Source organism: Phasianus colchicus, chromosome 2 (assembly GCF_987193195.1).
Source record: "Phasianus colchicus chromosome 2, bPhaCol1.hap1.1, whole genome shotgun sequence".
In the NCBI taxonomy this organism is placed as follows: Eukaryota; Metazoa; Chordata; class Aves; order Galliformes; family Phasianidae; genus Phasianus; species Phasianus colchicus.
This window is the reverse complement of record NC_143437.1, coordinates 60,603,801-60,618,988: the sequence shown is the minus strand read 5'-3', so window position 1 is coordinate 60,618,988 and position 15,188 is coordinate 60,603,801. Positions and strand designations below refer to the sequence as shown.

The following is a 15,188-nucleotide window of genomic DNA, read 5'->3' as shown; positions in this document are numbered from 1 at the left end:
CTAGTCAAATGTACTGAAAGCCAGGTGTTGAGTCCCTGGTGAATCTGGACTCCCTCAAAAGCCAACTCAGAAAGCTATTTTGACCTTCAGAAAAGAAAAATTGTCACCTCCATCTCACATCTTTTTAGAATGATATGAATTAATTTCCAAAAATGCTCTTCCTTTTCTCTTGACTATAAGGGAAGGAAAAACAAAACAAAACAAAACAAAACAAAACAAAACAAAACAAAACAAAACAAAACATGAGCATAACATATATTTTTTTAGATCACTAAAAAGCATGACATGGATCCTATCAGAAATGTTGTTTCATATTTAATTTTTTTCTTGTTACTATACACTTTAACTAAGCACTTAAATTTGTAATTAATTTATATTTGTTATTAATTTCAGATCAGTACTACTATTCACACCAAACAGTATGCATACTACCAACAGTGCTCTCCAATAACATTTTGTTTTGTTGTGCCCTTTTATTACTTTTATTGCTATAAGGAATGCTCTTTAAATCAGTAAAGATTCAGCTCTGCTTGTGTTATCATTTTTACTGGATTTTTTTTGGTGGCATGTTTTATTTTCCTAGTGGGACATTCAAATTTTTAGTTCCAGAATGCTTTAGAAAATGCTTAAATTTGGAAGAATTATAGTTGACGCTATGAATCATAGTAAAATTGAAGGATTTTATACATTACTTTTCAAAACCTTATCATAGGAAAACTCAACTGAATTTCCTAGGAGAGTATTTTTACCTCTTTTATGTATCTGCAAGGAAATTTGGAGTCTTGTTTGAATTTTCTTTACAAAACGTACACAAAGGTGGTAAAATAATTTTCAAATATCCGTTTGTTTTATGTAAATGTTTCTGGAACCTCTCTATGTATTTTGAAGCTGGTTTTCATGCTCATTAGATCTAAATTAAATTGCTATAATCCTTTGAAGCTCTCCAGCATTACTGCTGCAGAAACAATAATTTGGTTAAAAAGATGAGCACAAGAATTCCAAGCAATTGATTTATCCCACTCTAAATTCTCCTTGACTCACAATTTCTACTCCAGTTGATTTGGAAATAGTTGTTGTTCCTTTAAAGTAAATTAATATCTCACCTTTCACTAGGTTCTTTGAAATCAAGAAATGATGATTTTCATAAGTAAAAGACAAAGTAATTTCAACTGCAGTAAAATTGTGCTGTTTGAAAGCAAAAGAAAACTTTTTTTTGTTTGTTTTTAATTGGAACTGAGAGTAAGTCCTGTAACAGCAGCTTTTCAAAATGGTAATTGGTTAATCACATACTATGATTCGTTGCAGTACCTCAAGCAAATTTGCTTATATTTCAAAATCTGTGTCATTTAGTCATGTGAATTTCACAACAAAAAGTGGCTAATTGATTTATTTGTGCAAATCACTTCAGTTATTATGCTGGTTTTAATAACCCTGACAAGGAATGTGATGTTCTATCAATCTTTTTCTTGTCAAATAGTTAAACATATAGTCAGAGTTAAAACTCGTTTAAAGTTATTTTTTAAATGAATGTCTGTGAATTATTTAATATTGTAGGATTTTCATCAATTACATATTTTGACTTCACTGAATTGAATACAATTAAAATACAAATGATGGTAATTATCTGGTGTAAAGACTGATCTATTAGATAGAACCTAATTCATTAATACTGACAAGATACAGCTGATGAAGACAGAATTTCTGTCATGTTTGATAAAATACAAAAGCTTAATACTAGTTCTTCATAATAAAACATATCCTAGTCTAGTAAAATATTCTGCTATAGAGATAAGATTATTTTAAATTGAAAGTTTATACTTTCTTAAGATTTGTGATAACTTTTTTTAGTCTAGTCATCTGAATAGACTCTGGCGGCTATCAATGAATTACAGCAGTGTAAAACAATTCCAAAAAAAACTCAACGTCAGTATTTCCCAGAATTTCCCCTTTTATATGTACCTCAAGTATAAATATGAAGATTGCATTCTTTAGTATACTTCGTCTCTTTCTAATATCAGCCTTAGATAATTATATTGAGGTCATGCCCATAGAGGAAACCTCACATGAAACTGGGCAAAAGCATTTTACCCCCAAAGAGAGCAAAGTAGTTATAAATAGAATATATTTATATAAAATGTAGAATATGAATAAAAGAATACATGGAATATAATAGAATTTCCAAATTTTACAATTAAATTCACAATGTTTCATAAAATATCAAGAAATTTCTGATACTTTTGATATAGACAAATGAAAAAATGTGGACAGGAATGTAAGTTTAACATCAGCTTTTTATGTTATTTATGTGACTTGGTTTGACATCAGGTGAAAGGCTTCAGATTTGATGGATCAGACCCAAATTAAATGGTGTTTTTTAAACAACCAGACATTTAATCCAAAATACTTTGAAGCTTTATTTTTCAGTTACTCTGAAAAATAAAATTAAGCGATGTTTTTAAACAGCCAGACATTTAACCCAAAGTACTTTATTTTTCATTCTGAAGTTTCTATTCTCTAACTGAGAATACAGATTTTAACTTCACATTTGTAATGCAGTCCCGTTAAATAATTGTCCAATGGTATTTAAAAATGCATTCATCGTGATGAAATGAATATCTCCCTGCTTATCACTGATTATTGAGTATCTGCTGACTGGAAGGATCTCATCACTGACCAACCTGTCTCAGATGTGAATGTTGGGAGCACTCTATTGTAATGAACTTTGCAGACTTGGATTAAGCAGAGGAGCAGTGCTGCTGCGCCCTGGCACTCTGCTCATGTCCATGCATTGTTACCTCCAGCAAGCAGAGCGCACATGCACACACATATTCAGAACACTGCAGGCACAGCGTCTTTACCAGGTGGTAAACAGGGATCATCGCAATGTTGTGAATAGCTGGCTATAGCGGATGACAACATGATGAACACAAGAAAGGCCAATAAAAAAAAGGGAGAAACAACATTAGCAGTCATGAACATCCTCAGTTGTTGCTCAAATAAATGAAGCAGTTACTGAGAGAAGTGACAACTTATTTAATCTTGGGGACTGCTGTTACGAAGCAGAAATTGGAGTTCATTAAAAAGATAAACAACTACAAAGAGGATTCTTCCAGGAAAATCACTGCTTCAGTTTCCAGTTCTCCAGACATGTTAGATAATATAATACAAATCAGAGCAATTTAAAAATACTGTTAAATACAGCGCAGGTATTTTCTAAAGTTATGCATTCTATTGCTAAAAAGAATACACGGTACATATAGGTGGCTCTAGTTATTTGGATTTCTTCCATAGCAAATAACAAGAAAGTCACATTTTTGGAATTGTTACTGAAATGAATTACAATCCTGAAGTATGGTTTCTATTTCACATCCCATGAAGCATATTTAGGTATGTGAGTTTCCTTTCTCTTCTTAGCTCTTTTCCTTTCCATTGAACGAGTTCTGAAATTACGTATTTTAAAGTTTGTGAGCTCATGAAGTTTGATCTATCAGTTTATGATCTTGCACATGTTAGGCCATTTGAGATGTAGTACTGGAAGAACTACAGTATTTCATAGACTGTCATTCTTTACAGTACAAACTCATTTTCTAGGGGTTTTTAACTCAGCAGTAATATTTACTACATTGTGAAACATGGGATGTAGGTTGTCTCCTGAGCACCCCTTCTTTAAGTTGAAATTCATCTTTAGCACCCCCTACACTTTTTTTTTTTTTTTTTTTTTGTAGTCATTTTGGAAAGCAATGAAAAAAAATGTTTTGTGGATTTAAGATACATTTGTAGAATTTGAAGAATTTAATTAAGAACTTAGAAATGCACAAGCTGTTTACTCATGCTTTAGACTGACACCTGTAAATACAGTAAAAATTGTATTTTAAAAGATTACATCACTGTTTTGATCAAAGATGTCAACAACGGATGACAATTATTTTATATTTTATATTTTATACTTTATGTTTTATACTTTATGTTTTATATTTTTATATTTTATATTTTTATTATTTTACATTCCACTCCTGTGCTCCATTGGAGATTTTTCTTGGGCTTTGGATGTCTGGAAAAGCTTTTACCAATTATTTTAATTTGGTGAGACTTTTAAACACCCCTTGCACTGAGAGGCAAAAATATTTGTTCTATTTGTTTGCTGGCACTTTAAGCAAAAACAAAAGTAAGGTAATTTTATTAATAAAATTGGAGAAAATACCAGTCAATATAAGTACTCCTTTTTTTTTTTTTTCTCCTCCACTTCTTCAAGTACTACATCTCAAATGGTTTAACATATGCAAAAAGCCTCCTTTTTTTATTATATTGGCCCATGACATCAGAAGTGACTGTTGGTGGTAGGAGAGTAGGAGTTGAACCTTCTCAGCAGTATTCTGTTACATTTGTTGCCTTGTGATAGATGGAAGCAGAAAGGCTGTCTGACAAATGGCATCTGACATGAAAGTGTGTATGATGTAAAGGTGTGTCACTGATTTCCTCCATTTAGAAAAATGTCATCCAATGACTATCATCGATGCTTGCTGAATGTTGATGGAAATCAAACTGAATGTCAGCACAGTGAGTCAGTGGGTGGTGACAGTGAGTGTGTCACCTCTGCTGGTGTAGATTTTTATGAGCACATTGTGCAGGTTCCTATTTATCACTGTTGAAAATGCATAGCGAATGGTGGTCACCATGTTGAAAAATAGTGTTTTGTAGCTAAGAATTTGATCCATCAAATACTGTTGTGTTCCTTGTATCTGTTGTAGTTTCCATGGAAATAGGAGACTTTGATGGCAACCTAGTTATATGTTCCTGATAATGCTTATCTCAAAAAATAGAGAAATAAATAAATAGTAGACAAATAAACAAATAGGCAAGTAGTAGTATAGCAGAATAGCCGTATTTTTTGAATTCCACTTGTCATAATCAGGTTTTGCAATTTACAGTCCTTTTCATGCAGAAGACTGGAATAAAAAAAGTATGTGCCAACTACACAGCACAACTTACTTAGAGTCCTGTTCACCATTTTCTTGGGTCTTTTTCTCTTCAAAATACAGATGTTAAAATGAAAACTAGGGTTTTAATTTTTTGTTTGTTTGTTTTCCTTTACTGGAAAATATGTATATCACTCTGGATACCCATGGCCTTCCAAAACAAAAGTGACCATAAACTAAAGACAGGAAAATGGTGATTTCAGACTGTGTTAGTCAGAAGCTGATGTCCAAGAGCCCAGAACAATTTGGCCAGTTGTTTTCCTATTATCTTAAAAGAAAGGAAAAAAAATAAAATAAAAAGCATTAAGGAGAACACCTTACTGACATAATCCCTGCAGCTTCTCATTGAGATAGGAGCTCTATGTCTCCATTGATAGGCATTACTAGACAGAGATCTGCCTTGGCAGGAGATCTCTAAAATGCCTTTTTTTGTTGAGAACAATGAATTATCTACAAGGAAGATCCTATCCTTTTTGCATTTATGAATGTAATTAAAAGAAAATGGGAACCTGCATTTCACGTGTTGTGCTTTTTGCTTACTATTTTCTAGCTAGTTTGGGGTTTTGTAGATTTGCTGATCTAGTCTGGCTCTTAGGTGACTGGCAACATCACTATCAATTTACTCTGAATGTTACAATATGAATCTGAAATTAGGGTAGTGTTAATTATCTGTAATTGGTCACAGAGATGGTGGGGAATTCTGAGCCCTTTATTCTCCCATTAGCAAATGCAGATTTGTGGGCAATCAAAACTTGGAACTGAAATAATCTTAAATTATTTAGTTACGTGTACCAATTAAAATATATGATCCAGCTATGTGTACAAGAAATGCATGAAATACATTCATGAACTATGAAGCCAATTAGTGAAATGAATTTTTTTTAACATTAAGGATGGAAGTAATTACAAATTGTTGCAAAGCACGCATAAAACAAAAATGAATGTTCTTGCTTTTCTAGAAATACCAAGAATGTATAAGAGATCTTCCAGTGTGGTATGCTACTTATTGCATGTTCATACGTGTTACGTACTGCATGAGATTCATAGTGTATTAATTATCACAGCCTTTTGTAATGGATGTCTTCTTCACACCACACTAGAAATATTTCAGTCATGTTTACAGATTTGCAAATAACATGATAGGAATGCAAGTTTTCATTACACCTATTTTAGGATGAGAACAAATACTTCATTTTCATGTGTGATAAATCTCAATTAGCATAAATTTTCAAAATTCCCCAACTTGATAGTTTACTTTTGAGTTTGATACCATAGTTCTCAAAAAGCAAAATCTGTGGGTTGGTTTTCTAGATAACCAATAGGAATTAGGAGGAACAAATCTGTGTATATTCCTTAGCCATGTAGATCCTGGCCTGGTCTATTATGTCTACAAACTGCTGTTCTCTTCTGCAGTCAGTTCTGTGCAGAATAGTCATTAATAGTGACTTTGCTATGGAATTGGCATTTCTTGCTCAGAAATAAGATGGAAGTCTGTCATGGGAGTCACTAGGTCAGAGTCGGTGCCAGCATGTAAGTGTGTGACACTTTATCCAGCAATCTCAGCTCAGGTTCTTGCTTCCTGCAAACCTGGTAGAGGGCTAGCTCCGCAGATGTGCACAGTGTGTTTTTAACTGCACTAACAAGTGACTGAAATCTTGACTACAATGGCTCACAGATTCACACCCCATATGTGAGGCTGGGGAAATCCACCCCAGATTTGTGAAGCCCAATGAGATCTCTGTCAATGTGCTTTCTAAGTACCTTATTAAATTCTTACAGAGGTTTTCATAGAATCATAAATCACACAGACATGGATCAGAGGCATCCCTGAAATTCATCTAGTCAATCCTTCTCAGCAAGAAACTGCTGCCAACACAGGAGCCAGACAGCCATGGTCAGCTAACAAAGTCTCAAAGACTTCCAAGGATGGACAATCTAGTCTCAGTGTTGCTCTACTCTCATGATAAGGATTTTGTTCCCAGTGCCCAACATAAACCTCCTGTGACACAACTTCAGGCCCTTTCACTTTGTTATATCACCTGATACTACAGGAAAATCATCTTGGTAACTGTTTGTCATCTACTACTTCTGCAGCTGCCTTTTGAAAGAGTGTGTTGCTCTTAGATCAAATTTCAGTTCCCTCTTCAATAGACTAACCAAGTTTTCCTCTCAGATTTTCTCTGCATATTTTCTAGAGTTGAACTTAATGGAACTTAAAGGAAAGAAATAGGAAAAAAATTGTATGCACTGACTTAAGAAAGGCAAGTTCTACCTCAGGAAAACAAAAACAAAAACAAAAACACTGAATGTAATGTGTTTTGTACAGAAAAAAAAACCCCACACAGTCACATTTAATTTATTTGGCATCTTTCATTTATATTTAAAAATTAATAAATTAAATTTAATCATGCTTGAAAAATTAAATTTACAGTAATGAAAGTAATGATTAAGTTTTTTAAAATGTGCGTTATTCAAGGAATACTGTCATTGTAAAATGAAACTATTCCTGGATTTTAGATTTAAAGGGTCACTTAAAATATGCTCCAAATTTTCCTTCGCAGCTCCACTGGAACTAAAGTCCACACTGTCAGAGGGTGAAAATCATTTCAGTATCAGTACTCCCAGCTAGGTGACTCTATGTGAAGTCTTCAGCTATTGCCACAGAATTGGTGAGTTTCAGCTGGACAAATCCAGCTGATTAGGAAGTCAGGAGCTGAAACCCTGGGAATAATAAAAGCTATAGAGCCACTGTTATGTATCTGTAAACACAGAAAGCAGTCTGATAAATGTAGTTCTTAAGGAGCATGGTAGTTCTTTCATTTAACATTTCAATATTAATAGATTATTTAAATGTTGGTTTAATTAATCATGTAGGAACAGAAATATATTTGGGAAGAAAAAGAACTGAACCCATGAAAGTACTGAAATATCATCTCTCAGAGATCTCTACAAAATATGAACTCCTCCTGCAGATTAAATTTTACATTATTTTGTTTCTACTGCCTGGTCTGAAAATGTCAGTTTGCATCAATGCCCTTGGGATTTAGGCTTATTTAACCAATACAACATGAACATCAGATTTCCATCTGCCTAGAAATTTTCCCTCAGTCTACCGAAAAAATATAGTTTTGCATTGCTTAATATTACCCTGAGTAGTATACAGAGCATGCATAAGCTGACAGCCAGTCTATGAATTGCTTAGTTTAGAAGTTTTGTCTAAGGCATACCCTTGTTCCTTACTGAAAAAAATAGTAAGAATATGATTGATTGATAGTTAATATGGAAAATTGCGAGCAAAATATGGCGGTTTCTCTCTCAGTTTATGTCTATTTTGCCACATTTTTTTTGGTGTTCATATTAAAATCTGATGCTTGTGTAGGAAGGGTCACTCAAAAGGAAGCTTCCATGTTACTGAAACTGAAGTGAATTCCTTCTGAAAACAAATGCAGATGAGAAGTAAAAAATTTAAATGAGATTGGCTGCACATTTTGTCTACGTTCCAAGCTTCTCTGTCACCCATCAAATCAGAATTAGTAGGTTTCTTTCAAGCTCTTTGCCTCAAAAGATTTTTCAGCAAATCTTGAGGTCAATATTGATTTACAGCAGGACTAAAATCTATGGATTTATCAGTAAACTAATGAAATGGCTGAATTTCTATTCTTAGTTAATTATTGTGATAGATGAGATCACTGTAGAAATGGTGTTCTTCTTTAGAAAAGAAAAGGACCTTCATCATTTGTTTTCTAGTTTTGCTTTATATATTTCCCAGTCACTACAGCCTGCTTACCTCACACCAGTTTTGTTTCTCAGCCAGCCTGCTGAACAGTATGCCCTCTTTAAAAACATAGATTTATTTTAATTTCTGTTATACATTACTGCCAGCTACAAGGCATAAAAATCAAATAATGATGAGCTCATTTTTCTTCACCATTCCTTTCTTCTCATTCCTCAACCAGAATCACAGCCAAACAAATATGCCTTCCTCTCAAAAACCAATCTATTTCCAAACTTGATCCTATATATTCAGTTTGACCAGTCTTACAATGCCTAAGTGAGGGTACGGTTGTGGCTTGGCTAATGCTAAGAATCTGTCTTTCTGTACTTAAGAATTTTGCAGATGAATTTACAGTTAGTATGTTTATTAATGGTGTTTTGCATATTTTTTGTGATTAAATTGTGTAAGCAGATGTCAGAATACTTAAGGAAACTATGAGAAATTTGAAAATATATTTAAGAAGATGGAAATTAATAATTCATTTTATTAGTTTTGAAATATTTTTATATTGAAATTGCAAAACAGAAATCTGAGCATGTATGCTCATATACATATCATATTACTGTCAACATATACATTTTCCAGGATAAAGATGGGCTGCAAAATGGAAAGATTTAAATTATGAAGACTTATGAAGTGTAAAGTAATATATTCTGACATTTCTCACAATATCTCCTCTAACGGTAAACTCAGCAGGGACACTGTGCTGACTCTAAGAAGGTGAGAGACATTCATGTTTACATAATACACACCCCTTAATAAATTTTTAAATTTTAATATAAAATATATCAAACAAAAGATGCTGAGTTTTACCTGCAAAGGCTTTGTAATCCACCAAGTCAAACATTACAATTGCTACTGCTGACCAGGTAACAATCAGAGCCACAACAAGAAGCCATGCTGCTGGGGAGCTGAATGTTGTCACAAGGTCTTCTGTAACTGATTTCTTGCCCATTCTCATGGATGATGGAACGGATCCATTCTTACCATCTGTTATTGTAGTGGTCGTAGACATACGTCCTAGGCAAGTAAAAGCAAAGGAATGAGAATGTAAAACTTGGAGCCTAAGATGCAAGAATTTGACTGTTGTATTGAAATACATCTGTTCTCAGAACATGTAAATTAAAAGTAAATATTACAAAAGTAAATCTTACATTTTCTGGTAGAAGACTTTCCTGAACTAGGGCCACAATTAGTAAATTGGTGATATTTTATGTCACCAAACATGGTGAAATAGCCATGACTGGCCTTTTGTTTATGATGTGACATTTTTTAGTCTGCCACAGATCGCTACAGACCTAGGAGAGTGATTGATGAAAACATCAAATATTATTACTCTCCAAAGGACTGTCTTGTTATGGGCTGTAGGCCAGATTCTTAGGTGATGTGATTAAGTGTACTTCCATTATCTGTAATGGAGCTAACGCATTTATGCCACTTGAGGTTTGGCTTGAATTCTGCTGTCAAGGACATTTATATCCCATTTTATCCAACAGAAACACAAAAGATTTAAACATACAGTATCATTACACTTCATGAGGAAGCTTGTACCTGATTTTTAAATACCTTAGATCTTCTCATTTTCACATAATTAAATTATCTCTTTAGAAGAAAGAGTTACAATGCCAAAGCAGGCTTAATTTAAAAAAGCATTGGTTTGGTCCTAGTAAGAAGATAGGAAGGTGAATACTGACATTAACTAAGTTAACTGTTGCAATAAATTAAATGTTTAATGGAGAGTTAACAACAAATTAATCTACTTTTTCTTAGGGTATTGAGAAAAACTATTTCTCCACACAAATCATAATTTTGGTAAATGAAAAATGACAACATTTGAAATGTTCCATATTATTCTTCCTCATAAAATAAAGTGATAATCTAAACAATCTTGGTTGGTAGTTGTTTTCCAGAATATAAAACAATAAAAGTAAAAATATTCATAACTTCGCAGTTAAAAACAGTAGAAGACATGGTTCTCCCACCAGCTTAGTTTACAAATCTGCTGGTAACCTACTGTTAAGCTAATGCATGATATATATGATATATGTTCCCAGTATAGGTGAGTTCATTTTTTATCAACTCTCAATAAATGTCAGCGATTTTAGGGACCTTTGTCCACACAGAGGTGTGAACTTTCAAGGAATAAGGTGATGCCTGATTTTCTCATACCTCTATTTCTTACCTTGATATCAAATATGTCCTCTTGCAGCTTCTCAACCTATAAAGCTAATAATTTTCTAAGATGATAGGGGTATAGAAAGTGAAAGAGCTGCACTATACAAAGAATAGACTTAGTTTCACCTTTCACATGGAAAATTGCAAATAATAATTTAGAAACTACCATCTGACTTAAGCTGTGAGGTTACTGAAGATTTTCAGATATTCGCCATCATGAGATGTATGTAGACTCTATTTAAGAATCCCTTTGTGAATATTCTTAAAGAAATAAATGACATATTTATCCTTGTATAAGTATGTACATACATTTATCCCACTCCAAAATATTTCAGTTTATTATGTAGTGCATTGCATTTGTGTGTACTTCACTTATATTTACCTTTTAACTTCTTGTGCACCTGCACAAGCATCCTGACTAATCAATGCCTTGTTTCAAACCTCAGAAAGCTGTTCTGTTAAATAGTAGAGTTGTATAAACAGAATAAGATTGACATATTACATGTTTTTATTACTTACTCAAAATTTAATCTTATTTGTAGAATGTTAATTCTCCATGTTAATACTGCCTATCTACAGGAATGCAATTCATAAATATATATTTTTTTAAATATGGTTTAAAACTATCTCTGCTTCCATTTCTCCAAACATAAACTGGCTCAACCACTTCATGGAAGTAGAGAAAATATTCCAACAGAGAACTTACCAGTAGAGATCAGCTTACTAAAGTCTAATTCCAAATCAATAGCATTTTGTTATCCTACTGCATATAAAATGTAAGTAATTTGTGCATGCAACAGGTTGTAAATGGCAAATTATGACTTTTTTTCCCTTGGAGATATCAGTCAAGCTTTATGATGCATAAAAGGGAATAGAAAGGTACTGTCTCATCTTGACAAATCTGGTTAGTAACACAGTGTATCTTTAAAGACATACTAATGACATATTTGCACAGAAATAGTAGGGGTAATTAAAACTTTGTATTTATATAGACACAGAATCACAGAACGACGGGGTTGGAAGGGACTTCATCAAGTCCAAACCCCTGCTAAAGCAGGTAGCCTACAATAGATTGAACAGGTAGGCATCCAGACAGGTCTAGAATGTCTCTACAGAATGAGATTCTACAACCCCTCTGGGCAACCTGTTCCAGTGTGCAATTACCTTTACTGTAAATTTCTTCTGCATATTAGTATGGAATTTCTTATGTATGTTCAAGTTTTAGGTCATTGCTCCTTGTTCTACACAACACCGAGAAGAGCCTGGCCTCATCTATTTGCCTCTCATCTCTCTGTAGTTATTTATAAACATTTATCAGATCCCCCCTCAGTCTCCTCTTCCCCAGTCTGAACAAACCTAGGTTACTCAGTCTCTTCTCCTACAGGAGATGCTCCAGGCCCTTAATTATCTTTGAGGCCCTCCACTGGACTCCTTCTAGGAGATTCAGTATTACAGCTGAGCAGATCTTCTGCCCAAGCAGATATATTTGCTCCCTTGAAATCAACTGCTGGAGCCTATCAAGTGTCCCTTTCCCACTTGAGAAGAGTCACTCAGCAACAGGTTAAAATGAAATTCCAGACATTCCCACCCATATAATAAGTATTTTCATTCCCAAGAACAATTTCTCTGCCTGTGTTATAGCCAACCAGAATCCAAGCCAGTTTAGTATACTTAGATGAACACTGCAGTAGGTTAGGGATTTGTGAACAGATCAGCAGTCCCAGATGTGGGGGTGGCAACATCTTCTACAATAGCAGAGGGTGCGGCTGAAGGTTGTTACAAACAGCCATCCAATTTCAGCCCACTGCCACGTCTGTGAGAGCCTCCTGGCACATTGGGTTGTGATTGTTATTGATTTTCAATGGGGTTAGGAACTTCTAAAAGTTATATACACATTTCATGAAAAGATTACTCAAGAGATATATACATTTGACTCCACATCACAATTTCTCATGCACACAGAACAGCCCCATCAGGTCACAAATATCACATTTACATAAACAGATTGATTTGCTAAATTCCAAACTGCTGAAACTCTGAGATTCTTACTAATCCTTTGGTTTCAGTCTTGTCACTTAGGATACAATCTGAAGACCCATAAGGTCTCAGAGGTATAAATAAACCTTGACAATCAGTGACAGTACTGTGCAACTTTTAGAGTTTAGGGTGAACTTGTAATTCTGGCAGCTAACCCTTTGTGTTAGTGAGCTGAGTTCTCTTTAAGGCATAATAAGCATAGGAGTCTATGGTCAAGGAATGAAAGAATGGGCAATTTAGCATCTAAGCCTCCCAGTATCCCTGAAGAAAAACTAGAAAAAGAAAAAAAAAAAAACAACAGCCCTATACAGTGCAGACTCATTCAAACATAAAATAGTCATTTCCTGTATTTATGTTATTTCCTACTTATCTTCTGTATTACAGCCTTCATCCTGAGAGCAGAATTTTTAAAAAATTAAAAAATCAAGTAAAATCCTTAATGTGAAATGTAATTTTAAGACTGAGTAATGCTGGATGTATTAAAAAGAAAGGGCTATCCATTTTGCTAGGAAGAAGAAAGTTGTTTCTTTTTAAATAATAACATTATTGCTAGGGCAATTCAGTTGGGACGTGAGAAGACTCAGAGCAGTCTGCCTTAAATGGAAGAGATAGTAGATTTTGACGTCTCTATTCTGCTTCCCAGATGAACACTCCAATAAATAGACTATGGAGTGTTCTGGATTCAGGTCATTAACGGCTCCTGTTCAACTTATTCCACTTCACTTGGAATATTTAAATATAAATTAAGGGAGTAGAAAACAGAAAGAATGACTGTATAAATTTACACTGTATGTTAAACTCCCGCTTGAGCCTTGGGCTTTAACCCAGTGACCTTATCAATTCACCACTCTTGTGATCCAGCAGGCTGGAATCTGAATCTACAGAAGGGAGGATGCCAGGGGGAGAAAAGAGGTAGAGATTAGAACCTTTTGGTGAAGGACTGGGCAATGTGTATACAATAATCTGATACATTCTTTAAGGTCATCATATCATCTTCACTAAGTCTGCAGACCGCTGCTGCTCTGACAATAATTACTATTTTCCCATACACATAAAAACACCCAAACTGCAGTGCCTTTTCCTGTTGTTTAGGTGGTATGCATTGCTATAGTTCTCTTTTCATCTCTCTAACGTGGTTTCTGCTCCCTTGGTTTATACAAGTGGAAAGAAAAAGGCAGAATTTCTGCTGCAGTTATTAGTAACTTGCAAAAAAAAATAATAATGGCTGTATTTATTTCTGAAGTGGCCTAATAACTTTTGTCCAGAAACTTTTTGCCTTATTATAAGTATATAGATGATTTGGCCAATTTTTCAAAGGCACAAGGAGATGGACTCATGCCTTTTCCCTGAATACATTTGGGAACAATGAAATCTTGGTATCCTTCAATTGATTAAGAACCTTCTTAGATCCACTAATATGTGTTATGTTTCCTATTGAATAAATATAGTAATACAAGGGCAAGAATTTCTGATAATGATGGAGAGGAAGATTGAATCAGTGAAAGACATCTCAAATAGGCAAATTCAGTTTATCTTTGCAAGCTCCACTCTCACCACTATTGGCAACAGGATAGGGCAAAGAGATTCAGTTCAGCACAGAAATGGGTAATAGGCACCTTTCATAGCTGTTCTGAGTTTAAAGGAGCTTCTGCAATTTCATAAGCAGAAATGTAACAAATATACAAAAAAATAATTTATTTAGAGCTGCAGTATAAATCGTCTCAAGATGGCTGACTCAACCAACTCTTTTTTTCTGTTTCATACTACATCCCACTATGTATGAATGAAAGAATACAACTGGAATGTTTAACAGGAAAAAATACGTAGGAGTTTCACAACTGATCCCAGACTATACAGATTTTGAAAGTCATTGCACAGAGTACTGACATATTGCTCTACTCACAGTTTATATAATCAAAATGCAAAAAGAAAAACCTCTCAACACATATGTATATGTTGGCAAACTTCTCAAAGTCAAAAGGTAGCATCTCTGCAGACTAATGGCTTAAAAAGTTGTAACTGGGGCTGTCTGTGAGGGAACATTTGGAGATTTATTGGTGACTGATAGTTATAAAAACATAACATTCTTTATGAAATGTGGAAAATAGGGTTGGAGATTATGCAGCAACCAATTCTACACTACAAAAGAAATAGAATAGAGATTATGGAATATAGAGCGGATGGAGCATGAAAATTAACTGAACAATTGAATTCAGAAAAGGCAC

At 34.2% G+C, this 15,188-nt stretch overlaps 1 protein-coding gene across 1 annotated transcript in view; it reads right to left on the bottom strand.

Annotated features, from left to right (window-relative positions):
- TRDN (triadin) overlaps window positions 1–15,188 on the bottom strand; it is a 203,019-nt gene that overhangs the window by 167,074 nt on the left and 20,757 nt on the right. Inside the window, exons 2-3 of the mRNA XM_090135836.1 lie at window positions 9,565–9,771; window positions 2,859–2,900 (exon numbers count right to left, since the gene is read on the bottom strand). Of these exons, the coding sequence (XP_089991962.1) occupies window positions 2,859–2,900; window positions 9,565–9,771 (249 nt within the window). The remainder of the gene's footprint in view (window positions 1–2,858; window positions 2,901–9,564; window positions 9,772–15,188) is intronic.